The sequence below is a fragment of the Schistocerca cancellata genome, chromosome 11 (genome assembly GCF_023864275.1).
Source record: "Schistocerca cancellata isolate TAMUIC-IGC-003103 chromosome 11, iqSchCanc2.1, whole genome shotgun sequence".
In the NCBI taxonomy this organism is placed as follows: Eukaryota; Metazoa; Arthropoda; class Insecta; order Orthoptera; family Acrididae; genus Schistocerca; species Schistocerca cancellata.
In genome coordinates, this window is record NC_064636.1 from 62,016,583 (window position 1) to 62,042,666 (window position 26,084).

General features: G+C 38.4%; 1 protein-coding gene across 14 annotated transcripts in view; it reads right to left on the reverse strand.

The window, feature by feature from the left end:
• The window catches only part of LOC126108459 (eukaryotic translation initiation factor 4 gamma 1-like), a 647,729-nt gene that overhangs the window by 34,212 nt on the left and 587,433 nt on the right, over nucleotides 1-26,084 (reverse strand). For 11 of the 14 annotated variants that reach the window (XM_049913677.1, XM_049913682.1, XM_049913688.1 and 8 more), the window contains 7 exons: nucleotides 24,311-24,456; nucleotides 23,680-23,772; nucleotides 17,532-17,696; nucleotides 16,425-16,562; nucleotides 6,299-6,508; nucleotides 2,551-2,627; nucleotides 1,478-1,631 (listed from right to left, as the gene is read on the reverse strand). In XM_049913677.1, the coding sequence (XP_049769634.1) occupies nucleotides 1,478-1,631; nucleotides 2,551-2,627; nucleotides 6,299-6,508; nucleotides 16,425-16,562; nucleotides 17,532-17,696; nucleotides 23,680-23,772; nucleotides 24,311-24,456 (983 nt within the window). The remainder of the gene's footprint in view (nucleotides 1-1,477; nucleotides 1,632-2,550; nucleotides 2,628-6,298; nucleotides 6,509-16,424; nucleotides 16,563-17,531; nucleotides 17,697-23,679; nucleotides 23,773-24,310; nucleotides 24,457-26,084) is intronic. The other 3 variants (XM_049913678.1, XM_049913679.1, XM_049913681.1) reach the window with 3 other exon arrangements.

Sequence of the window (26,084 nt, forward strand, 5' to 3'; positions counted from 1 at the left end):
CCCTCAACTCTAAAGAATCCATTTCCCACATATAAAACACCTTTGAATATCTAACTGTTTACAAATGAGTTGAAGTGTCAAATATCTGATATTAAGCAAGTGAAACGACCTTAGTGCTGGAAGATGCAAAACTTTAACTATGTCTTTTTAGCTTCATGGTATGCTGTAACAACCCAATGAAGGTCAAAATCATAACTGGTAAGTAGCAAAGAAATAACAGAACAACAGGTTCAACACAAGTTTTATCACATAACAATGAACATTTTTAAAATGATTAACTGTTTCCCTTGCAATATTTTGTTGGGCTGTAAACACAGGAAGTTTAGGTTATAATAGCCTTTCAAAGTTGTAAATTCAGTCATTTAGATTCAACACTGCAATTTTTGTTACTCCAGGAAGCCAAGGAATAGATTAATTTGCAACTGGGACCGAGTATGAGCTGATGTTAGTCCTACATTCATTGTATGACGTTCAAGGTAGACACTTATTTCAATGTCACATACAGGGAGTTTAAAATACAGTCTATTTCTTGATGGGTGTAGTACGCACACACCGTGTGAAGGGCTTGTATGTTTTATTACATGTGAATATACGAAAAGCTGTAAATTTTTATTTTCTACCAATTAGATAATTTCCTTCCCTCCCTGGAAAGTTTAAGTCCACTATCACAAACCCTACTTTTAATTTTACCGGACATACTTTTAACTTCTACACACCAGAGGCAACCATTTGAACCATAAATATTTTATAATTTAATGAGTCAGATGCCTAAAACAAACTGATTACAGTAATAACACTAATCACTGTTTTCAGAGAATAGAACGGTTTGGTTTGTCCCATACCTTTCCATCCTGGCCAGCTACATTAACTGACCTGGAGGATAGGGCATGCATTGAATTTCCCAACAATAATTTATAATTTTGCCACTGGCTAGCAGAATTACAATGGGATTGTTGGGTCGTTACAGAAGTGCCATGCAATATGTTGGTGCAATTGCAACTAACTGGTAAACTTTACATTTAAGAATTTTTGTATTTCAGGAGAGCCTTCTGCACAAAACCATGTAATTTTAATGTAGGTGCATCAATACAAAACAACATTAAGTTTTTAAAATGCATTAACCATTTTTGTATTTGGGCTCAAGTATACCTTTGATAAGTTACTGGAGAGAAATTTTACCTTCAACAAGATGTTAACATGTAATAATTTTCAGAAAGAAAATTAAAACCACCTGAAGCTAGCACAGTAAGCTGAAATGGGTCTGAGTGCAACTAAACTTACCAAACTGTCCGTTGCATATAGCAGAATTTCTCTCCAATTTTTCCTAGCTAGAACAGAACTAAAGAGCTACAACAACCGAAACATGATTAATGAACTATCGAGTAGACTGCATCCACAACACTGTACCAAAAATCACATCACAAAGCACATACCACACAAAACTCACTTTCACTCCCCTCTTTAACTAAGAACTTACATGCTTTTTGCTCTCCACATCCTTTCCTATAGTAGTTAGCAGTTTACACAGGCACTCTAGCGACTCCTCGTCCCTCTGCTTCAGAAGGTGTTGTATACAGCGATGCATAATATTCGACGTCAGCATACCGAGCTTAAACAATTCTCCTACAAACCTGAAGCAAAAGCAAATACATTAGTGCGCTTAACTGGAAATCACAGATCTTGTCAATAATGCAGTAACAATAATGAGCCTATAGTAATTTTATCACTGACACTCTCTAAACTTCCAATAGTCAAAATAATGGAAACTCCAGGTAGCAACATCAACAATGCAGGAAAAGACAGACTGCTATTTATCATAAAGAAGGCACATCAAGTTGCAGATAGGTGCCCTGTGGCACAGCACACACTGAATATTTACACTCTAAATTTCAATGGCTGCTTCACTACGCGACTCGTCTGGATCCTTCCTTCGACCACGAGCTTTTCTGATCCATGCAGATGAAAGTTGTCCTCTCAAAACATTTTCCGCTCCCATGATTACCCCAGTTTCAACCTAGGGTAACACACTGTTCCCACACCCTTCACAGAAGTATCCACCTGTAGGACCTGCACACTCCACCAGACAGTGTCCCCCCCCCCCCCCCCCCCCCCCACAGCCGTACACTTCTATCCCTTCCCTTCTCCGCCCCTTCCTGCTGCTTGCATCCCATGTGATGCATTCTGGCCGTAGAAGGGAGTAGGCAGTCATGTGCATGAGGTGTGCTTGCTTGCTGTGTGTGTGTGTGTGTGTGTGTGTGTGTGTGTGTGTGTGTGTGTGTGTGTGTGTGATGAAGGCTGCGGCTGAAAGCTGTGTGCCAGTGTCTTAGTCTTGTATGCAACTTCACATGTCATGTCTATGTTACGTACCAATCGGTCTTTTCCTACATTAGTTCAAAGAGTTTATCAACAAGACATTTGCTATAAAATAATTTGCACATGATACACCCACTATAATTGACCCACAAAATGTTGAATAATGTTGCACAAAAAACTACGCTCATTATAAGTTTTAAAAATATCTATTAGCATACATTAGCCTCTTGTACTCACCTAATGTTTCCTACGGATTTCATACGTAACCGCCTTTCCGTTTCTTCAAACTCTAACTGCAGTTCTTTTTTCTTTTCCTGTTCAACAAAAAATAGAAAATGTTTTATTATTCTGTTATTTAACAAATGTTAAGCAAACTATACCAGCATTTTACATGTATTCAACAAACATTGGTACTACCATGCCACCTCTCTTCTGTAATTTTCTTCTCAATTTTATGTAGCCTATATACCGACGCAGTATCAGTTATGTGACATCTAAGGTTGATAGTAACCGTTGGGTACACACTGAATAGCTCAACAAAACCTAAAAGTTTGATCTGCATGAACCGTGGTGACTTCTAATAACAAAGAACACTGTCCGGTATAGTAATATCATTTAACAGTCATCACAATAAAACGAGAGGCTGACACTTTGAGAAATAATATTTTTGCACACCTTGAGAAATAATATTTTTGCACAAATTCCTAAGGCTCTGATATTTCATATTTTCTACCAAACAACTGAGAGAGCTGAGCAGAAACATGGAGATATCTGCCTATATTCACTCCAAAATAGAGAGATACATTTTGTAAGCCTCAATTTATTCCAGCAAAATAATTTTGTGTTGCAACTGCAAGTTGAAAGAAAAACTTTGGTACTATGACCAACAATCAGAATAAAAGTACTCTTAGCAGACAAGAGACAAAAATTACCACTTGATAAGACATTTTGTAACATTTACAATGAAGATGACAATGCAGACAAAGCTCAAAGCTCACTGCACAATAAAGTGGGAGAACAATCTTCTGCAACCAGCACAAACATTCCTCCAAGATAGCAACCAGAAATAAACACTTTAGGACAATGGATTTTAAAGGTAGTTTGTAAATGCATACAAATGTGACATTTATTTGGAAATGGGAAGAAAATTTATTTTTTGACTTATTCTCTGATATAAATAAGACATTAGTTGAAAGTATCATTCCCAATTAGCTAATTAGAAAGGACACAAAGACCAGGTGGTCAGTAGTAAAGATTAAGCTCTCTCTCAAGAGTAGCAGGGAAATTTATACATAGAGAAACTGATAAAATTTACTTAAGCCTACTAAAGAATGTTATAACAGTCTAGAAATAGGCTTTCTTGTGAAACTGCTAGCTGAGGTTTAAGAGCCAGATGAATTTTTAACAAGGAAGGACAACAGATCAATAAAAAAGATATCTTTGACAGATATTTGCATATTCATTGCTCAAGTATTATGTACGGTTACACTACATTCCCATCATATTTCCTATGCCCATAATGTTAATTTTTACCCGATTTTGCATCAACATATTCCCGATTTTCCTGCGATTTACACATTAAGAAAAAACTATTTGTGGAGAAAAACTGACCCTGGAATAATGATGGACATCCAGTAGTGTTTACGAAGATTATGCGGTTTAGTTTCTCAACACCAGGCCACACTACTCAGCAGATTTGAACCAGTAAATATGTAACAGTTGGAACAATTCATGACATTATCTCCAGCCACTGCCAAGCTCTACTTGGCTTTGGCTTGGTGACTGATGGGAGTACCTAGGTTCATTTGAATGAAATATCACAACCAATCACAACCATTTGACACCATCATTCACTTTGCGTTGTTCAAATGTTTTTAATTTAAACACAGCACCAGTTACATATTTTATTCTTGCTGAGCAAAACTTCTTTCGAGAATTTATTGTCATTGTCAAGTGCAGCATTTATGTATTTATTTTTTTGTGATGTTACACAAACAATGGAAACAATTGTGTGTGTGTGTGTGTGTGTGTGTGTGTGTGTGTCCGCGCACGCGCGGGCGCATACCCGTCCTTTTTCCCCCCCCTAAGGTAAGTCTTTCCACTCCCAGGATTGGAATGACTCCTTACCCTCTCCCTTAAAACCCAAATCCTTTCGTCTTTCCCTCTCCTTCCCTCTTTCCTGACGAAGCAACCGTTGGTTGCGAAAGCTACAATTTTGTGTGTATGTTTGTGTTTGTGTGTCTATCGACGTGCCAGTGCTTTCGTTTGGTAAGTCACATCATCTTTGTTTTTAGATATATCATACATGGTGTACAAGGGGGTATCCTATACGTAACCTTTACAGCTTAAATCATTTTTACACGATTTTTTAAAGTCCCTTGAAAAGTGTAAAAGCAGAGTTTCACTGTACTTACAGTATTACATGGGAACTCATCTGCTAGTGGTCTGGATGCAGTCATATGAACACAATTTGTATCAGTAAACTGCAAATTGACTCCGCATCGTTATACTGAGTAAGTGCAACACAAAACATTAAATAAAGACTGCAGTATGTTACGTCATCCAATCAATAGTGTCCCCGTCAAGCATATATCTGTCGCTGGGCACAAGTTTTTTTTCTTGTAGAATATTCAGACAACTCTGACAAGTAAAGGAGTCTTTATTCTATGTTGATCCCGAAACTGAAAGCACAAATATTTTCTCGGCCAACGGTATGCCGTGTAGTCCTGCAACAACTACTGTCAGATTCTTACAGTTGCAGCCTGCTTAATGGAAGCAACAACAGATAGCATAGGCTTTAGCCTGCAAATATTAATCTGTGAAAGACTATTCCCCTCCCATTCCTTTCCCAATACAAACAACTGACTCTCTCACAGTGGATTTAATACTCTGGCTTGATCACTGCAAAATATAAACCACATCTTGAGCACAAATATAATTTGAATCTTTTTACCATGCAGATGAAACTGGACAGCATTACTAAAGAACAAATAACAGAACTCATTTTCTAAGATGCATCAACGTACAGCTAATCCTATTGCACGAAGTCGTCACATTGATTTCAAAATTTGTTCTGCAGTGAGCAAAACCATGACTAATTGCAGAATTGGATAAGGGTAGGAAGAGTTTTTCCATGGTCTGGATGTCCCACTAACCCTGAAATTATATTCATGGTATTGCAATACAGGTTTTTTAAATACAATCAGAGCCTTGAGGACATACTCAAAGAGCCCTCTTCAACAATCTAAGACATACGGCTTCCGTTCCTTTCTACTTTTAGCGTTTTATGTTCAGTCCCCAGACAAAATCCTAAACCAGTGTAATTCACTTGTTAAATACACATTATTGAACTTTGAAATATTTCTGAGTGATGCGAAAGAAAGGATTCCGAGCATAACCACACAGCCGTTAGGACCAGTGTCTGTATCACACTAGTATCATTGTGTAGAAGTTGGTTTGATTTTTTATTGAGAACCAGCTTTACTTTAATCTGAATCACATATTAAACATCGAACAAAGCTGTTTAGTTATCGAATCTAGTTTTCAAGAAATACTAAACTCTTTAAATTATTACTAGTGATGCCAAAAAACGTGTACTGAATAAATTAAAATTTGGTATGATGATCAAAAAGAAACCAACACTTCAGAAGAGACACGCATTTCACTATTAAAAAAAAAAAAATCCATTTAAAGACTCAGACACTTCAAATTTTCATGTAAATACCAATTAATAAAGAGAATTAATCTGCTGCTGAGAGTTAACCTCCTGATTCACAAATACAAAATCAGTATTATGCTGTACACTGATCTCTACAGGCACCACAGGTGGGTTTTAGGTACGCTTCACACTGCTTTATGACAATTACGTTCAAAATCCTTCCTGCTTTAGGACAAAGACTTTAAAACTTTTGTAGGATCCATGAACTCAAGTGTGACAACTAACAACCGTAATCCTATACCAAACAGTGCTACACACAACACTTACCGGGTCTGTACACTGTTCGATCTCTTTCAGGCGCTCGTCACGTTTCAGGTCAGCCTGAGTGTTCTTCTCAAACTCGTGCTGGCAGCGACTGAGCAGCAGCTTGCGGAAGTTCTCAGGCTGCCCCTCCTTGCTGCCATCTGCGACTTGCATGTTTGACAGCACCTTGCACATCTGCGCGTACGCCACCGAGTAGCTTGGCTCGTCGACAGCCTACAACAGAAATCCAGATGTGTCGAGAAAATCCCGAGGCTGTCCCTGAAGGAGATCTAACATGAGGTGGCAACTGTCGTCGAAAGATGCACCTGAGAATTTCAAATCACAATCCAAATTTCTTCATATGCGAGACTAAGTTTGTCCACTAATTAGTCGCATAATCATTTTTGTTTTGTTGCCAAGTCTTTATGTGTACATAGTTTTCATTCTTTTTATGCACTTGTAGGCTACTCTACACTTCTATTCAGTTTACCTCGTTTATTCCTACATTATTTGAAATTTACCTAGGATTGAAGAATACTGGACACACAACTGATTTTTTGGTTCCATAAGTATTCTAGTTACAGTAAACAAATTATAATGAAACTTATTTTACAGATGGAAACACTTACTAGATATATACAACCTGTGAAATTTCAACATTCGTGCCTCTTACACTTTGAGCAAGCTTAAGATATGGGTAGCTCTGAGGGATGAAGTAGTGAAGGCAGCAGAGGATCAAGTAGGTAAAAAGACGAGGGCTAATAGAAATCCTTGGGTAACAGAAGAAATATTGAATTTAATTGACGAAAGGAGAAAATACAAAAATGCAGTAAATGAAGCAGGCAAAAAGGAATACAGACGTCTCAAAAATGATATCGACAGGAAGTGCAAAATGGCTAAGCAGGGATGGCTAGAGGACAAATGTAAGGATGTAGAGGCTTGTCTCACTAGGGGTAAGATAGATACTGCCTACAGGAAAATTAAAGAGACCTTTGGAGAGAAGAGAACCACTTGTATGAATATCAAGAGCTCAGATGGCAACCCAGTTCTAAGCAAAGAAGGGAAGGCAGAAAGGTGGAAGGAGTATATAGAGGGTTTATACAAGGGCGATGTACTTGAGGACAATATTATGGAAATGGAAGAGGATGTAGATGAAGATGAATTGGTAGATACGATACTGCGTGAAGAGTTTGACAGAGCACTGAAAGACCTGAGTCGAAACAAGGCCCCGGGAGTAGACAACATTCCATTTGAACTACTGATGGCCTCGGGAGAGCCAGTCATGACAAAACTCTACCATCTGGTGAGCACGATGTATGAGACAGGCGAAATACCCTCAGACTTCAAGAAGAATATAATAATTCCAATCCCAAAGAAAGCAGGTGTTGACAGATGTGAAAATTACCGAACTATCAGTTTAGTAAGTCACAGCTGCAAAATACTAACGCGAATTCTTTACAGACGAATGGAAAAACTGGTGGAAGCCGACCTCGGGGAAGATCAGTTTGGATTCCGTAGAAATGTTGGAACACGTGAGGCAATACTGACCTTACGACTTATCTTAGAAGAAAGATTAAGAAAAGGCAAAGCTACGTTTCTAGCATTTGTAGACTTGGAGAAAGCTTTTGACAATGTTAACTGGAATACTCTCTTTCAAATTCTGAAGGTGGCAGGGGTAAAATACAGGGAGCGAAAGGCTATTTACAGTTTGTACAGAAACCAGATGGCAGTTATAAGAGTCGAGGGGCATGAAAGGGAAGTAGTGGTTGGGAAAGGAGTAAGACAGGGTTGTAGCCTCTCCCCGATGTTATTCAATCTGTATATTGAGCAAGCAGTAAAGGAAACAAAAGAAAAATTCAGAGTAGGTATTAAAATTCATGGAGAAGAAGTAAAAACTTTGAGGTTCGCCGATGACATTGTAATTCTGTCAGAGACAGCAAAGGACTTGGAAGAGCAGTTGAACGGAATGGACAGTGTCTTGAAAGGAGGATATAAGATGAACATCAACAAAAGCAAAACGAGGATAATGGAATGTAGTCAAATTAAGTCGGGTGATGCTGAGGGAATTAGATTAGGAAATGAGACACTTAAAAGTAGTAAAGGAGTTTTGCTATTTAGGGAGTAAAATAACCGATGATGGTCGAAGTAGAGAGGATATAAAATGTAGACTGGCAATGGCAAGGAAAGCGTTTCTCAAGAAGAGGAATTTGTTGACATCGAGTATAGATTTAAGTGTCAGGAAGTCTTATCTGAAAGTATTTGTATGGAGTGTAGCCATGTATGGAAGTGAAACATGGACGATAACTAGTTTGGACAAGAAGAGAATAGAAGCTTTCGAAATGTGGTGCTACAGAAGAATGCTGAAGATAAGGTGGGTAGATCACGTAACTAATGAGGAGGTATTGAATAGGATTGGGGAGAAGAGAAGTTTGTGGCACAACTTTACTAGAAGAAGGGATCGGTTGGTAGGACATGTTTTGAGGCATCAAGGGATCACAAATTTAGCATTGGAGGGCAGTGTGGAGGGTAAAAATCGTAGAGGGAGACCAAGAGATGAATACACTAAGCAGATTCAGAAGGATGTAGGTTGCAGTAGATACTGGGAGATGAAGAAGCTTGCACAGGATAGAGTAGCATGGAGAGCTGCATCAAACCAGTCTCGGGACTGAAGACCACAACAACAACAAGATATGATCTTATTCAACTCGCATGTGAGATGGTTTTTGAAATAGCTGCAATAAAAAGAAACCTTCGAAATAGATTGACTATACAGACCACCTTACAGTAACATGGAAGAATTTTTCTGTGATTTAGAGGAACTTGTTAAACTCTCGCCTCATAAAAAAACAAACTACAGGGCTATTACAAATGATTGAAGCGATTTCATAAATTCACTGTAGCTCCATTCATTGACATATGGTCACGATACACTACAGATACGTAGAAAAACTCAAACTTGTTCGGCTGAAGCCGCACTTCAGGTTTCTGCTGTCAGAGCGCTCGAGAGCGCAGTGAGACAAAATGGCGACAGGAGCCGAGAAAGCGTATGTCGTGCTTGAAATGCACTCACATCAAGTCAGTCATAACAGTGCAACGACACTTCAGGACAAAGTTCAACAAAGATCCACCAACTGCTAACTCCATTCGGCGATGGTATGCGCGGTTTAAAGCTTCTGGATGCCTCTGTAAGGGGATATCAACGGGTCGGCCTCCAGTGAGCGAAGAAACGGTTGAACGCGTGCAGGAAAGTTTCACGCGTAGCCCACGGAAAATTGGCTCATGCCACAACTGGAGACCGACAGCGCCGACTTCATCTTTCAACAGGATGGTGCTCCACCGCACTTCCATCATGATGTTCGGCATTTCTTAAACAGGAGATTGGAAAACCGATGGATCGGTCGTAGTGGAGATCATGATCAGCAATTCATGTCATGGCCTCCACGCTCTCCCGACTTAACCCCATGCGATTTCTTTCTGTGGGGTTATGTGAAAGATTCAGTGTTTAAACCTCCTCTACCAAGAAACGTGCCAGAACTGCCAGCTCGCATCAACGATGCTTTCGAACTCACTAATGGGGACATGCTGCGCAGAGTGTGGGAGAAACTTTATTATCAGCTTGATGGCTGCTGAATCACTGAAGGGGCACATATCGAGCATTTGTGAATGCCTAAAAGAAGTTTTTGAGTTTTTGTATGTGTGTGCAAAGTATTTTGAAAATATCTCAAATAATAAAGTTATTGTAGAGCTGTGAAATCGCTTCAATCATTTGTAATAACCCTGTATAATAGTAGGGGATGTGGGCAGACTCCTTAGCCAATAGTATAAAATTATCTTCAATTTATTGATATATTAACAGTCGTATAATTACATCCATATGAATTCAACACCAACCAGAATTACATGTGATTCTCAGACATGTAATGACCATGTTGTTACCAACTTAAGAAAGGTAGATCTTTTAGTTGGAACCGTTGAGTATCACGTTTCAAATCATACGGCATTAGTCCTATAGCTTCTTACAGACAAAGGAACAGTATCTGATGGGGACCTAATTACCCATTAAAGAAACCATGACTATCTTACATTAAAGGAAATCGTGGCACACACAAAATGGCATCAGGTAGGCCTATGCTAAATACAAGATATCGATGAAAAATGGGACAAATTTTATCCAACATTAACCCATTGCCTCAATCAAATGTGCACAGTGGTCAAAATACTAAAGAAAACTGACAGTTCCAGGAATCTTAAACTTCCCCCCAACACGATAAAATTAAAGGAAGATATGAAGAACTTAATACATTCTTTATCACGACACCAAACTGCAGTGCTTCCAATCTAAAGACAAAGCCTGTAGAAAAACCTACAGGGAAGCACTTAAGACACTAAAAAGCACATATGTATGCTGAACAGATGAGGCAACCTAGTAATGTTATGAAAACTGTGTGGAGTGTAGTAAATAAGGAAAGTGGAGGGAGAGAGAATGCAGTGTGCAATAACAAGTCACAATGAAAAATTACTGAGTGACCCAAGTGAAGTGAAGATTCACAGACCAGTTTAGTAAGGTGAGTAGGGAGGATGTGAACGACCCACCAAGTGGTGTCAGTAATTCATTCTTCCTGAGGTGTTACTGAATTGGAAATCCTGAAAACCATTTCCAACTTAAAGTAAATACATCCAGTGGCTGGGATGACATCAAGTGTAATGTATTAAAAAAACTGTCAGCATGGTTTCAGGAAGGCTGGTCTACATTAACAGCTTAGGTCCATTTTTGCATGTGGTATTGAATAAACCCGATGAAGGAAACATATCTATTGGCACCTTTTTAGATTTATCCAAGGCTTTTGATTCTGCAAATCCTTCTGATCTTTTACATAAATTTTAAACTTATGGAGTCAGAGGAGCAGCATTAGATCTGTTAGGATTCCACCTTGCTGACATGACAGTGTGTAAAGCTGTATCATACAACTGGGAGACAAACAGTAAAATCACCTTATAAAATTCCAAACTGTGGAGTCCCTAAGGGAAGCATTATCAGACTTTTTTGTTTATTGTGTACATCAATGATACACTAATTCAACAAAATTCAAACCTACTAAATTATGCTGACGATACCTCCTCCATGCGTTGTGGCTCAATGAAACAGTTAGCAATGCAAAATAATGCAGATAACATTAGCCCCATAACAGAATATCCCACTAAAAACAAATTGGCAATAAGGACAAGACCATTCTGATGGAGTTTCTGCTAAATTATAAATCAAGACAGGTGGATACAGAACCAGAGCTATCAGTTGAAACATTGATAAATTCCAGGGTATTATAGGAGACGAACATCTTAGCTGGAAGGAGCAAATCAGCTATATGTGTAAACATATCTCCTGTAACGCCTAGCTGCTAAAACTCCTTTCTAGCATAATAGCACAACCTGTTATCAGACAAATCTATTTCGGAATTGTACACTTCCACCTGCAATATGGAATAGAGATTTGGGGTGGGGGTGGGGAGCAATGGTATACATGGATAGGGCTTTTAGAGCACAGTAAAGAGCAATTAGAAGAATATCTAGTATTAGTAAGTGACAGTCCTGTAACGAATATTTCATTAAGTATAACATACTAACAGTGTATTCATTGTATGTTCTCAGAACTATACAGTTTTTTATAAACAAAAGGAGCATAGTGTAATCAATAGCGAAATCCATAATTGTAATACAAGGAACAGGAAGGTTTACCAACAGATCGTAGTCCATTTTGAGCGGGAAGACATTTTTATAACAAATTGCCAAATAGTATAAAATTATTAAAAGGCACCATACTTAAGACAAAATTAAATCAACTATTAATTGATACACATCTGTACTCCATCAAAGATTTATAATGTTATTGTGTATAATTTAACTTTACTTCTACACTTCCTTTTAATGTTCTTGTGTTTGTAAACAGACAATGTCCACAACTGTTAAGTTATTATGGACAAATAAACCATGAAATCCTGAAAGAATTAATACTTCTTGGTATTCATAACACTTTCATAAATTTTTAAATATTCTATGAGAAACCAACTTTCTCCAACCCTCAGCAATTCCATTGCCACTGTAGCCTGTCACACAGGTCTATCATTGAGTGTTTACCTAGAGCAAATGAGAAATCCTAGCAGAGACACGCTTTAAAACCAACGGAATGCAATATTAATGGATTTTTCTCCACATATGAATCCATATATAACATTTCTAAAAAAAATTAAAAATGTAACACTGCAATTGTGTTAATGATGAATTAACATCCAAGAGGAAAAATTCTTGTGTGTACATTATATTTCTCTGCACACTCATCTTACACAGAGGAAACAGACGTAGCAGCCAAGAATCTACAGACAATACCCAAGACTTCTTAGACTGGCAAGATTTCTTGAGGTAGCTGTGACTGAGTGACAAATATTTTAACAATTCTATCCCTTCTGTAACTTGGCTTAAGCAGCTCCACAACTGTGTGTCTGAAACAGAATCTTAGTAACTTTTAACACAGTGACTCAGTAAATTTCTTCCTATCAAACAATCAGTTCAACTCTCTCGATCTTTCCAAGTTTCCTGGAATGCCACTTTAAAACAATTCAATTATGTTTCAATAGGCAGTGTGTTTCCTACAATTGCCCCATTCTTAGGCTGCATTTATCGTGTACCTCTCGCCTAGCATGAAGTCCCAAGCAGTTGGGAAATGCACAAGTAATTCCTGTATGTAAGAACAAACCTGCAAAATTAATACAAATACCGTTCAGTTTGATATACTGCAGAATATTGGAACATATTATCAATTTGAATATAAGAAATTTTCTCAAGACAGAAGAGAAGCTGTCTGTAAATAAGCAGTTTACAAAGCATTGCTCATGTGATAGTTTGCCTTATTCTCATGTGAAACTGCAAACCTTGGATGAAGGGCAACAAGCAGTGTCCATATTCCTACATTTCCGAAAAGCATTAAACACAGTACCCAAATACAGACTAAAAGAAGATACAAGCATACAGCATATGTTCCAGATATTGGAATGGCTCCAAGACTTCTTAAGCAACAGAACCTAGTACGTCATCCTTTATGGTGAGTGTTCAGAGACAAGGATACTGTCAGGAGCGCCCCAGTAAAGTGCTATGACTGCTCTTATTCACCATATACGTGACTAATCCGAATGACCGGGTGAGCACCGATCTGCAGCTGTTTGTGACACTGCTGCTGTGGTGCACAGCAGGGTGTCATTGAGTGACTGTAGGATGATACAAGATCAGACAATATTTCTAATTTTTGTAATTAATGATAGCTAGCTCTCAACGTAGAAAAGTTTAAGTAAATGCAGACAAGTAGAAAAAACAATCCTCGAAGCTGACTAAAGAACAGTCCTACTCCCACCAACATCCATTTTGCCTCGGCAGTCATACTGACCACCTAGTAGTGGTACAAGGTCCTCCCCAACACTTGGTGGAGTATGTGTGTGTGTGTGTGTGTGTGTGTGTGTGTGTGTGTGTATGTAGATGTAAACATCTACATTTGTAATGCACATTATGTACAACAAACGACATTTTTTTGCTAAGAAAACAATTTAACACAGAGTGAATAATTGAAGTCTTTCTTCCAAAGTAATGTAACTGCAATGGGAAAATTGGATAAATAATTCTATATTGAGTACCCTAGCAAAATAAAGAGGTAACATCCGTTTCTTTGTTAATATCAGCAATAAACGAGAAACAACATAGCACAATCCACATGAATTTGTGTCACTAGCAGTCTTTTCTGTAACATTAGTGGCAAAAATATGGAAATCACTAATGTGAACATTTTGTCAACACCCTGACAATGTTTAAAAGATAGCCATTTCTAGATTTCACCTTACTATTACACAGCACAGCTAGACTTCTTAAATTACGGTGACGACAATTCTGTAACGTGATCTAATAAATGAAACTAATTGACCAAGTATTTACTGAGCAGTGGGGATTCCAGGCTGGAACTGCAGCAACATTAGCAAAGGATGGACTGCTGCTCACCATAAAGGTGACGTGTTTAATTAGGCAGACAGACAACAAAGGACTATTTACACTTTCAGCTTCCAGCCAAGGCAATCTTCAGAAAAGAAAAAACACTAACATTCATGCAAGCAAGCCTACCTCACATACACAAGACCTCAATCTCCAGCAGCTTGAGACTAAGCCATTTCAGTCCGAGCTGCTGGAAATTGCAATTGGGTTCAGGTGTGCTTGCTTGTATAAATGTATAATGCTTCTTTTCCGAAGAAGGCGTCAGCCAAAAGCTAAATGTTCAACAGTCTTTTCGTTCTGCCTGTCTCAAGTCAACCTGCCACCTTTATGGCAAATAGCTATCTTTTTCCTAATGTTATAAGAGTTTACCGACATAGCTGTGCTGGTTCTCATCAATCAGTATTAGTCTATCAGCTGTGGAGCTTGCAATAATCTAGATCATTTCCTTCCCACACTGAGGTTTAAAAAAATTCAAAATACCTGAGAATAGTAAAGTATCCTGAACTATGAACCATTAACAAATCAAAAATTTTTGCCCCGTCATTTCCTGTAGAGCCAACCAAAAGGTAAAATTTGAGAACTGCATTTTAGCCATCACATGTACAAATTATTTTTCATTCCTTATCATAGCAACCACAGAAACAATGCCACCAAAAAATGGAATACACAATGTACTTTTACAATCAAATGACAAGCTTAAATAGGTCAAGTAATTACACAGAGGTACTTGCGTAAGCAAGTTTGTTGATAGGTCTCCAGTGATAGCTACTATGACAAACAAGTAAAGATTAGTTCTTACAGCCGATTCCTAAAATCCAGTTATTCAAGTTCCTGAGAGTTTTAACAAGTTGCCAAAATACTGATAGAAGGTGAAAGCCTACTTCTCAAATGGCACACACTGCACAGATCACATCCATACTCAATTGTTACAGAAGAATTATGTGCTATGAGAGGAAACAGGCATCCTATCAATGCCAACATAAGAAAATAGGACAGCTTGCAATGTTATACGCACTTTTTCAACCATTCCAATTTTTCCCATTATGGAATTGTCTCAAATAAGCACGAAGTCCTAATTCAAAGTAACTTTTGAACCTCACTGAAAATTATGGCACAACAATGGTAATTTCATATTGTTTTTCAATTTCTAAATAATTAAAGAACTAGCTTTGTAGTTTGGTGCAAGTGAAATTTTAGGTATAAATTCTGACTTACTGATGTACAAGAACTATTAGCTACATACCTTTACTTGTACAATATCAGACAAACTAATTTCTGAAGCTTGGAAAAGTACAACAAGAAAATAGGTGACCACATTCTAGGATTCAACTGGCTGGCTTAAAAACTGGTGTAGTTAACATTACAAATGGTAACAACAGTCTAGGCTAGTTATCAGTTCTCTCGCTTCAGACTGTGAAGCAAATTTACGACCCTAAATCTACGTTTACACCCATACTACAACCACAATTAAGGTATTAGTGCCACCCACCCTAGAAACTTTTAAAGAACCCTTAATACTGCATTTTCTATACTGGCATCTAACCACTTAACCTAACCTAGTATACTTGTTTAATAGCTTCAGACATCTCTGTACCTTCTAACCCTCTTCCTCATACAAGCATTAAGTACCTACAGCAGCTCAGAATCTGTATGCAATCAGTTGGGTAGCTCAGAAACTCCAGTCTGGCATGACATACAGCTGTCATCATGGCTCTGCTTTACCCACGTAATAAAGAAGGACCCAATTTTCTGTCTGAAAATAGCCCTTACCTTTATGTAAGACAGGGCAATTTCTTTGGAAGAATTTGATACTTTTCCATGCACTTTAATGACAGTGAGAGGGATAAATTCACTACAGCTGCACATTGTTTTAGCAGTGACATAATATCCTTCATAAAACACGGCATGGCTTTAACTTGACAGTTAAGTGTCTGTAAGGATTACATTACATTTTGGTGCTTGTGGAGCATGCAGGAGGGAGAGAGAATGTAAAGCAATGACACGGGTTAACTTGTCAATGCCAACTCGGGAAACATCATGTAGCTTTGGGGGGTTAGGAGATTGAAAACTGACTTCACAGCCAAAATAAATATTCCATCATGTGGTTTTTAACTGGTGTACTCACCTTCTCGAACACCAGATCGATGACACCGTGCAGCCGTTCACTGTTGTCAATTGGCAGGGCCTGTACTTGTTGCACCAATGTGTGGAACTTCTGGGGCGTCAGTTTGTTCAGTACACCACGGACCTTTTTGTATAGATCCTGAAATACAACTCAAATATCACTCTACCCACATTACATGTGAAGCACTGGTAAACTAATAATATTTCTGTACAATATTATTTACACACTATGTAGGCGAAGTATTCTGTTTACTTTCATTTCAGAATTGCATTTTAATCCCTTATTTACTCTGCTCCAGTTATACGTAATTATATTCTTTCCATCAGGTCAAGTAATAACACTGTAAGTTGACTGCAGAAGACTTTTACAGATGTCACAAGAACAAAGGCGAGTCAGAGAGCACAACTTTGGAACAATATAGAAACTTGTAGAGAGAACTTACAGAATCTGTAGATGTGTCACAAAGTAGCAAATGACCACAAGTTTGATTCACATAGTGGAGTGCCGGTGCAGTGCACAGTTACTTTCACTGATGTGGAACGTGCTAGCTGGGCATTTTGGTTTGGATTTTCAAAAAACCAACTCTTGCAACAACTGTTTGGTGTAAATTTCACACAGAATACATTGCTAAAGAACCTCCACACAGGCATACAATTCACTCTCGGCGAAGAATCGTATCGACACTGTCTTGGCACAAGTTATATCAAATTTGCTGCAGTGAACATGGGAAGAAATTGCTTACATCACAAACAGTAGTCACATAGAAACAAAGTGACACTTGAGGCTTACGTGAAACTAAGTCGTCTGCTAGAAAATGACATCTACTTAGCCTGTAAGTTACCTCAATAGATCTGATCATTCCAAAGTTTGAAAGGCTTTTATTCATCTTGTATGTCTAACAACTATCCCCCACCTATCATTTTATTCAACCGACACGGGCGACGGTATAGTAATCCTTGCAGTGGAAACATTTTTAAGAACTTCCATATTTAAATTCCCAACTAACTGCACGAAATGGAGACTCGATTCTTCTAACTATCGCCACAGATCACACAGTAAATAGTGAATGGACCACATGCAGGACCCACAGCCACAACAACAACTAACCGCAGTCTTGTCCTGCTCTGCTTGGCTGCCACGCATCCGCGCCGGCTTCCACGCATTCTCCGTCTCTCGCAGTTTCACCTCCGTCTTAATCGAGTATTGGATAATGGGCGGCTTCGCCCCACTCTTCGCCTTGCCCTGTTGGCTTCCACGCTTTGTTACCGGTTGCTGAAACAAATACCACATTGCCTCTATCAGTAGCGGACGCTTACATTGAAAATAACACTTCATTACTTTATTATACAGTGTCAAAGTAATAATAAGTAACCTGGAAGGATGAATATTCTAATTTTGCTTTCATTTCACTTACAGAACTTAATTACTGCATGGCTCCTACATCAATCAGGACTATTTAAAAACTAAAAAAAATAATAGCATTCAAAACAAAACTTTGCAATGTATGTGGCAACAGGACCACTGGCAAGCCCATTATATGCGACCTACAGGTCAAAGGAAATGCACTGATCACATCTATGGATTTCCTTTCAACAGTTACAGGACTGCCAGAAATGACCTGAACACACACTTGTGCCACGGTATACCAACCACAGACTCAATGAAATTTTTTATTTGGCAACACTTGTATTAGCTTTATATTTTAGCTGACTTGGAATCTACCAGTTGTATGAATCAAATCACCTGTTGTTGACTGAGCAACACAGGTAGTTTAAAAGTAAATTCAAAACTGGAAGGCCACTGCTGTTACATGAATTCCAATAAATCTAGTGCGTAGCAGGTTACTTTGATCTCCTCCCACTGCAGCAGAGTCCCAGAAACCAGCAGTTCCCTTCCTACATATTTTTCCGATTTCAAACATGCTGTTCCCGTATCTTGTTCTTACTACTGTTATTTAATTCCTACCACATTATTTTCAAACAATATTTTCTGTCAACTGTAATTTCCATTGCATTTTAAGAGAAAGTGGCACTTCTTAGCAATGTATTTCACAACTCTGCGTAATTTATGCAAGTTTGTCCCTTTAACAAGTGAGGCTCAGTTTTGAGTGACCAATCCTCATTATCCCTCCCACTATAACCTGGGCCCAACCAAGCAACCTTCCCTTCCCAAATTCAGAACTACAGCATTGGAATTAGTCAGCATTATTGGTTGCACCTCCTGAAGGCAACAAGGGTTGAACAAACTGCCACGCAAAGAAACCCAAATGAATTTTTGAAATATATTGTTGTAATCAAATGTCTGCTTTTGTACACTGATTACAAGTTTTGTGGAAGTAATAAAAATCTTTGTGTGTTAAGGATATAGAACTGCAGCCAGTTGCAATAATCACTATGTGGATGATGTGGCCTATTCGACACCTTACTTTAGATCTATGTGACGATGCCATTATGGCCGTACCACTTTAGGACATGCTGTAAAATAGATCTGAGGATGGTCATTACAGAATGAAACCGATCATCGTCTATAAAGACTAGAATAAACAGCACTTGATACTGAAAGTTAATTCAAAGAATGCTGTGCTTGACTCAAGATTTAGATTTATCTAGGAAATCAGCTGAGCTTCTTGCAGAGAGACTAAAAGAAAAATGTTGCTGTCAGCCTGGTGTGTAACATTCTATTTAACTAGAGAGCCAACATTCTTCCATATTTTAACAAGACAAATGACATTATATACTATAGTGACTGGCAATTTTTAATAGATAGCTCAAGAAAGTTTTACATGTGTCTTACTGCATAATAATGGAAATAGATCATTCAAGTACTCCTAAGGAAGAATATCGAAACATTACACTTATTTTAGACAATTTTGTTTCATCATCAGTCGTCAGTGTCGGTAGATTTACAAAACTGGTGAAATTTTTATTGGGTTGGCAAAGAAAATGTTTCCTAGTCTATGGGACAGCCATGAGAAAAATTAAACTCGTGGCAAGTTGAATCTGAAACATGGACAAACTTTATAGCAGTTGTCAAAATTTTTTGGGGAACCACAAAGCTGAAGAATATTGCAAAATAGTTGACAATTTTCCAAAAACTAGGAGCTAATGAGTTTCACATTGCCTTCTTGTGCACAGCTATTTAGATCAAGTTCTTGACAACTTGGGCAATTACAATGAAGAACAAGGCGAACAGTTGAACCAGTACATCAAGATTATGGAGGGAACACATCAAAGCTTTTGGGATCGCCATATGATGGCAGACTACTGCGGGAACTTGCAGAGACACTATCAAAACCACTGGAAACACCCATACAAAATCATTTTCTTTTCCAGTGTAAATTGATTGTCTTTGTATAAAAAAAGTAGTGTCAACTCAACAAAAATACGATTTTCATATTAAGCTGACCACAATAACCTGAAATTGATTAATAAAGCCCATCTCAACAGTGTCACCCTGTGTTATTCTGCGGCCTACGTTAATTTACATCTTTGTAGGTTAGACCTACATGACAATGTCGAGGTATTACAAGAAACAGGTACCGAACAGCGAGAGAATAAACATGCAGCATGGAAGACACTGTGATTTAAGAAATTCATCCCACTCTTTCACACAACGTAATTCGTTTTGCGTAAAAAGAAATTTACTTTTTAAGTAACGCTTTTCGAACCACCTTTCGCAGTACTATCCCCAGTCAGTTAGAAATAGGTTCGAATTAGCAATTTCCAGAGAGTGCCAGAAAACAAGCATTATCGCATGTGCGCAGCTGCTGTGGTGTAGGAAGCCTACATGTTCATATGTATAAAGCACTAAAAGAGTGTACATTATGGCATAAAAGAAACTAGAACATCAGAGGATACTCAAAAAGCATCAGAATTTCGTAAAGCATACTAAAATGCATAATTCGGCTTTGAGCGCACAGGGACGGAGAGAGCTCACAGATGGTGTAGCAGTTCTTCAGAACCCCGAGTGCCACAGATGGCGTCACGATTCACATATAACACAAAGTATGCATTTTATAACATGTTAAGGTTTTAATGTTTTCTGTCATTTTTATTGGCTGGACTGAAATGTTTCATTCATAAATGTGTGGTTTTTAAACACCCAATTCATTTCCCTATTGACCCCAAAAGAACACTGAAATGTGTGTGTCCTTACTGACCTGTATCCTGGGCTGAATAGTGACAGTGATACAAAATTAATTTTGTAGTGAGTTAAAAAAAAAAGGCATATGATTAACTACACAATAGGTCCATGTGATTTATACGATATAAATACCAAAATTTAAACGAGGTATTAGGAAATTATTTCAAAAGCTATCCCTATACGCCCTGTTTTACAGTAAATCTGAAGATTATCTTCAATTTTGAAACTACCAATGCTGTGTTACACATGATGAACTATGAATGCTTACACGTAGCATGCCTGTAATTTATTATAAAAACAGGTGACAGATGTACACTGATCAGCGTGAAGGGACATGCACAAAAATGTTTACTTCTTACATTGACGTACACATACTTTACTATATGTACAACAGCAGGTGTTATCGCCACTGCAGGTAGCTTCTGGAAGAAGGTGGAGCATTTTGTTTGATCAAACTTTTTGGACAGTTAGCACATCAAAAATGATTGTGAAGAGAAACTTAATTGGAGCATAGGCATGAAAGTGTCACATCTATCCCAAAGGAGACCATACTTCGTGTTGACTACAAATTTTTCGTTTTGTACACCCCTGCCCCTTTCGAGACCTGTGCCACATCCATTCCACTGGGGTGGACATTAGCTACGGAGGGTGCTATCTAATGGCCGGTGAGGCTATCACCGATACGAGAACAGGTATGTGTTGACAAGGCGGCACATTAGAAAAAATATCTTGCACATTGTCCACTAAGATGTTTTAAAGTGGTAAGAAAAACATACCCACAACTATGGTAACTTGTGAAAGTCTCTAGTCAGCATTTATCTCTGCTTCGGGACGTACTACAAGACCTACCGGAGGAGTCAGTATTTTCTCTGACTGACAACATTGAAGCAGATGGGGACTGGGAGGTTGTGCTGTGACAAGTTAAGAATGTTATCTCAGAAACAGGTAACAGCACAGAAGAAACTGAAGCTGAGGCAGAGGATCCAGTCATTCTCCCATGCTTAGTGTTCAGTACACCTGTCCAGAAGAAGTGAGTGAAGTGAATAGTACACGGAGGGTGGCAGAAAGTGATTCTGACACGTCTGCCCTCATTCTTAGCTGAGCATGGAGTAAAAATATATCAAAAAGCACCTGAAAACATTTCTCTCTCTCTGATCTATTTGCTGGAAACCACTGTTTACAGAACTTATCTTTATGAGACACAAAATGTGAAGGAAACCCTGTGTAGCTGTGGCACAATAACTATTCCACAGCCGAGGTTCCCAGGCACGAATCTGCATTACATCAAATAACTCAGGATTACGACCTATTGGTTTGCCAACACTGCAATGCTGCACTAAGGACATATCCAATCGCGAATAGCACGACAGCCGATCAATTTGAAATAATCACGAGTTTTCTTCACTTTACTGGTAATAGCGCACAGGGACTGGTCAATACCAATCTGACTGCTAGATTAGCCCAGTTTTAAATTCACTTCAGACGATTTCTACAGTCGACTAAGAGGAAGAAGTCTGTTGACAAGCAATATATACCTTTCAGAGGTTGAAGAAATTTTAAGCGCGGGTCATCAAGGTACGGATGTGTGCAGGTAGCTCACAACATGTGCACATTGCGAGTCAGAAGAGAAAGCGAAAGCGATCCGTTCGCACGCAGGTGGCGTCCTCAGACTGTGATTATACACAATACAAAAATCACAGTGTTTCTCGATAATTTGTTCACTATTGTGCCTCTGCCCCAGGAACTGAAGAAATGTACAATGTATGCCACAGTAACATATCTATGAATATAATAGAGGGAAACATTCCACGTCTGCTTGTGTCTTGTATGTATGGATGGATATGTGTGTGTGTGCGCGAGTGTATACCTGTCCTTTTTTCCCCCTAAGGTAAGTCTTTCCGCTCCCGGGATTGGAATGACTCCTTACCCTCTCCCTTAAAACCCATATCCTTTTGTCTTTCCTTCTCCTTCCCTCTTTCCTGACGAGGCAACCGTTGGTTGCGAAAGCTAGATTTTGTGTGTATGTTTGTGTTTGTTTGTGTGTCTATCGACCTGCCAGCGCTTTTGTTTGGTAAGTCTCATCATCTTTCTTCTTAAATATACAGTAACATATCTAACAGATAGTCTAACAGCAGCTGAAAGTGTTTTACTTCCTGAGAAGTAAAGGAGGACAGAGTAACTTTCAACTGTAGTAACTCCAGCGACTGTTGGTAGTGAGCCCGAAGGCACTGTAAAACATTGGAACAAGAATTTATTGAAATTTCTCACCTATGTGCTGTTGCTCGTTATATTTCACGTGATTTGTGTCGGTCTAACAGACAAATGTTTAGCACTGTATGCGCACCACCACTGCAACTACGTCCGTACCGGCGAGTGCGTCTTTTCTCAACATGGAGGGAGCAAATTGCTGGTTCATACACGCGACAGGACATAATTTGACCTCCTTAGAATTCGAAGTGTATGTAGTGAGAGCACAAATAAAAACTGGTCACGTGATGAAAGCAGTGTAAAGAGGCTGGCCAAGTTAAACTCAAGGTCAGATGAAGTAAGCTATTGTGCAGGGAACCATTGGCCAAGCTGACCAATGTAAAAAACATAGTAATTGCTGTCATGATGAAATTTGTAAAACAAACACACTATATTAGTATCAAATGAAAACACCTTTGTGTCCAGATTGTTTCAAAAATTCACTCACTAAAAGATAATAACTATTTTTACAGTAATTGCACTGTCATGTGTTCACTGCAGGAGAAATAATTAAAATCTGATACAGACAGCTAAAAATTATAATAAATGATTGATTACTTTCAACTTATTCGTTGATATCGATCACCCAAATTGTATTTTCTTTCAAATTAACATATGCAAGGAAGGGGTAGAGGCACTAAAAGACACGGTTATATATCCACAATAAGAATATATTTTACTCTACAATCTCTCTCCCTCACAACTTCAGCTCTAGGATATTGCGAAATTATCGACTACAGGAACTGATTTTTTTAGCCCTTCATTGATAATTTTTCCTCACAGTCAGTCAGTCCACTACTTTCATTGGTATTAATCATTAGGGCACACCAGCAAAAAAGTAAAAAAATTGTTAACTAATATTCACCGTAACACGTACCCCTCGGTAGCTCTGAGATTTTGTGAACGCTGGTGTGAAGTTGTCATGAGGGCCCCTGCTTAGATCCGGCAATCTTGGCTGCTGAAAGAAAAGCTCGTTACACCAGTGCACCACTATACTGCCCTACTCTCAATCTAACAAACAGTTTCAGAAATTTTCCACAATCACAAGTATGTCAGAAACTCCAGTCTGGCATGACATCTATTTCATCACAGAAAAAAATAAAATTGCAAATAAAAATTAAAAATAGAATACACTTTACTTTTTATAGTATGTGAAACACTTACAAAACTATGTGAACTTTATAACAAGCAGAAACGAACAGAAAATCACATACACTGAAACAAAAAAACCACGTTTACTCAAAGAAACAACAACTTGCCAAATGAATTTCAGAGCATGCCAACACAAAACTTAAGAAAAACAATTGCATTTCTTTTCAATAAAAAGAGGGTGACTATAAAAGTTGGCATACCATGAATGAAATATCCTTTTGCAAAAAGGTGATAACCTTTGATCCCTTTCGTGGCGCAATGGGAGAGAAGAAACAAATTATTGCCACTTCTGCATCCAAGAGCTTAACTGTAAACTGCACTTACAGCATTAGAAGGTTACTCACCCTGTTTACTTTGTCTTTCAGTACAAAGTTCAAAACATCAGGACGTATCTCCGGCTTCTTCTTTGCTTCTGTTGTATCTTTGAGCTTAATGAGGAAGTCTCTCTCATATTTCTTTTTACCGTCAGGGTTGAATGGGCTCCATTGATCTAGAATAATAAATGTAACATTCACTCTTAATCTGGCAATTAGATAAATACACACAGTAACTAAAGAAACATATCACAGAAAAGCTTTTGTATAACCGGTCACTATTCCTGTATAAGAAAAAACACACATCCCGAGGTAATTTATTTGTGGAGACACAAGTAGACATAATTGTTTCCCAATGTCACAAATAATGTTCAATTTTATGAACACAGGGCTATGAACAAAACTATAAACCCAGAGATAAATTTTTGCTGCACTTGCTTCCGAAGGCGGCTCAGTTATCTAAGGCTTTTGTTAACAGCTGCTCTATGAAGTGATCTGCAGTTTACATAATGAGTAAGTGGTCATTGTAATGTGCACAGTTCAGTTTAATTTTAGTCGGCTGTCATTTGAAGATAAATCTAGTACAATAGTGAACTGCCAAACAAAATTCTGTCCAGTGTTCCTTCTTTTCATAAATAGTATGTAAACCTTTAGCTATTTATTACCAGTACAGAAGATCCACCTGTCACTGATCCTCACAATGTGAATTATGGTCTGAAGACATTTCTGCCCATATTTACCGTTAACTGTACTCCTTTTTACGTATTTCAGGTCACAGCTAGCATAGAAACTAAGTCCTCATTCTGTCACGTTTCAAACCTGCACACAAGTAACGGAGGACATCCAAATCTGATACATAAAAATGATTATTTTTCACCTTCTGTGCATTCCTATACCATTTGTCTGATTATTAAGTCGTATTAGGGGCACGCCATAGATTTTTAATTAGTACCACCACACCTCCACCATCCCTCTAGGGGTAAGAACACAGAACATGTACAAATATTTCATAACATGTATCATCATCATAATCATAACCATAGTTTTGGGGATGCAGGCTCACAGATGACAGTCTTGATGATGTGCTATCCCTACGACGTGGCGGTAGGTGTGGAAAGACTGACATTTTGGGAATGTCAAACAACTGAAATAATTTCAGCCAAACTTGGCACACACACATCACTAGCCATATAGAGAGGGAAAAAAAATAAATAAATAAATAAAAGTTACATTCACAGTCCCAGTAGTATTACGGCTGAGGGTAGAGCTGATTTGTGCCAAGCACACCTCAGGAGTGCCTGAAGCAATTTCAATCAAATTTGATACATAAGTAATTCATTATTTGTATAACAATATTACAGGAATAAGAAACCTTTACTACCCATAGTATGAAGTGCAAATTGTGTTGCTCAAGGCATCGACCGAATGAGCCAGTAATTCTACGAGCACATTTTGCAGCCAAAGATTACACCACATAGGTGAATCCCATAGTTACGACCTCTCTCAAGTTGCACGGGGTAAAACAGCAGAGGACTGTTCCCTGAGGGTTCAGATGTAACTGCAGGGAGAGATTTGCTACATATACGTATGAAATACGTGAACAAGTGTGTGCAAAATGTGTCACATCTCCCTCTTCCTGTGTGTGTGTGTGTGTGTGTGTGTGTGTGTGTGTGTGTGTGTGTGTGTGGAGAGGGGGCTACTACGGTAACTCTCAAACCTCAGCAACGAGGAATTCCAGTATTTATCATCAATGTGAATTCTGGAAAACAGGATCATCAGTGGTTTGAGCACGACAAACTTCTGT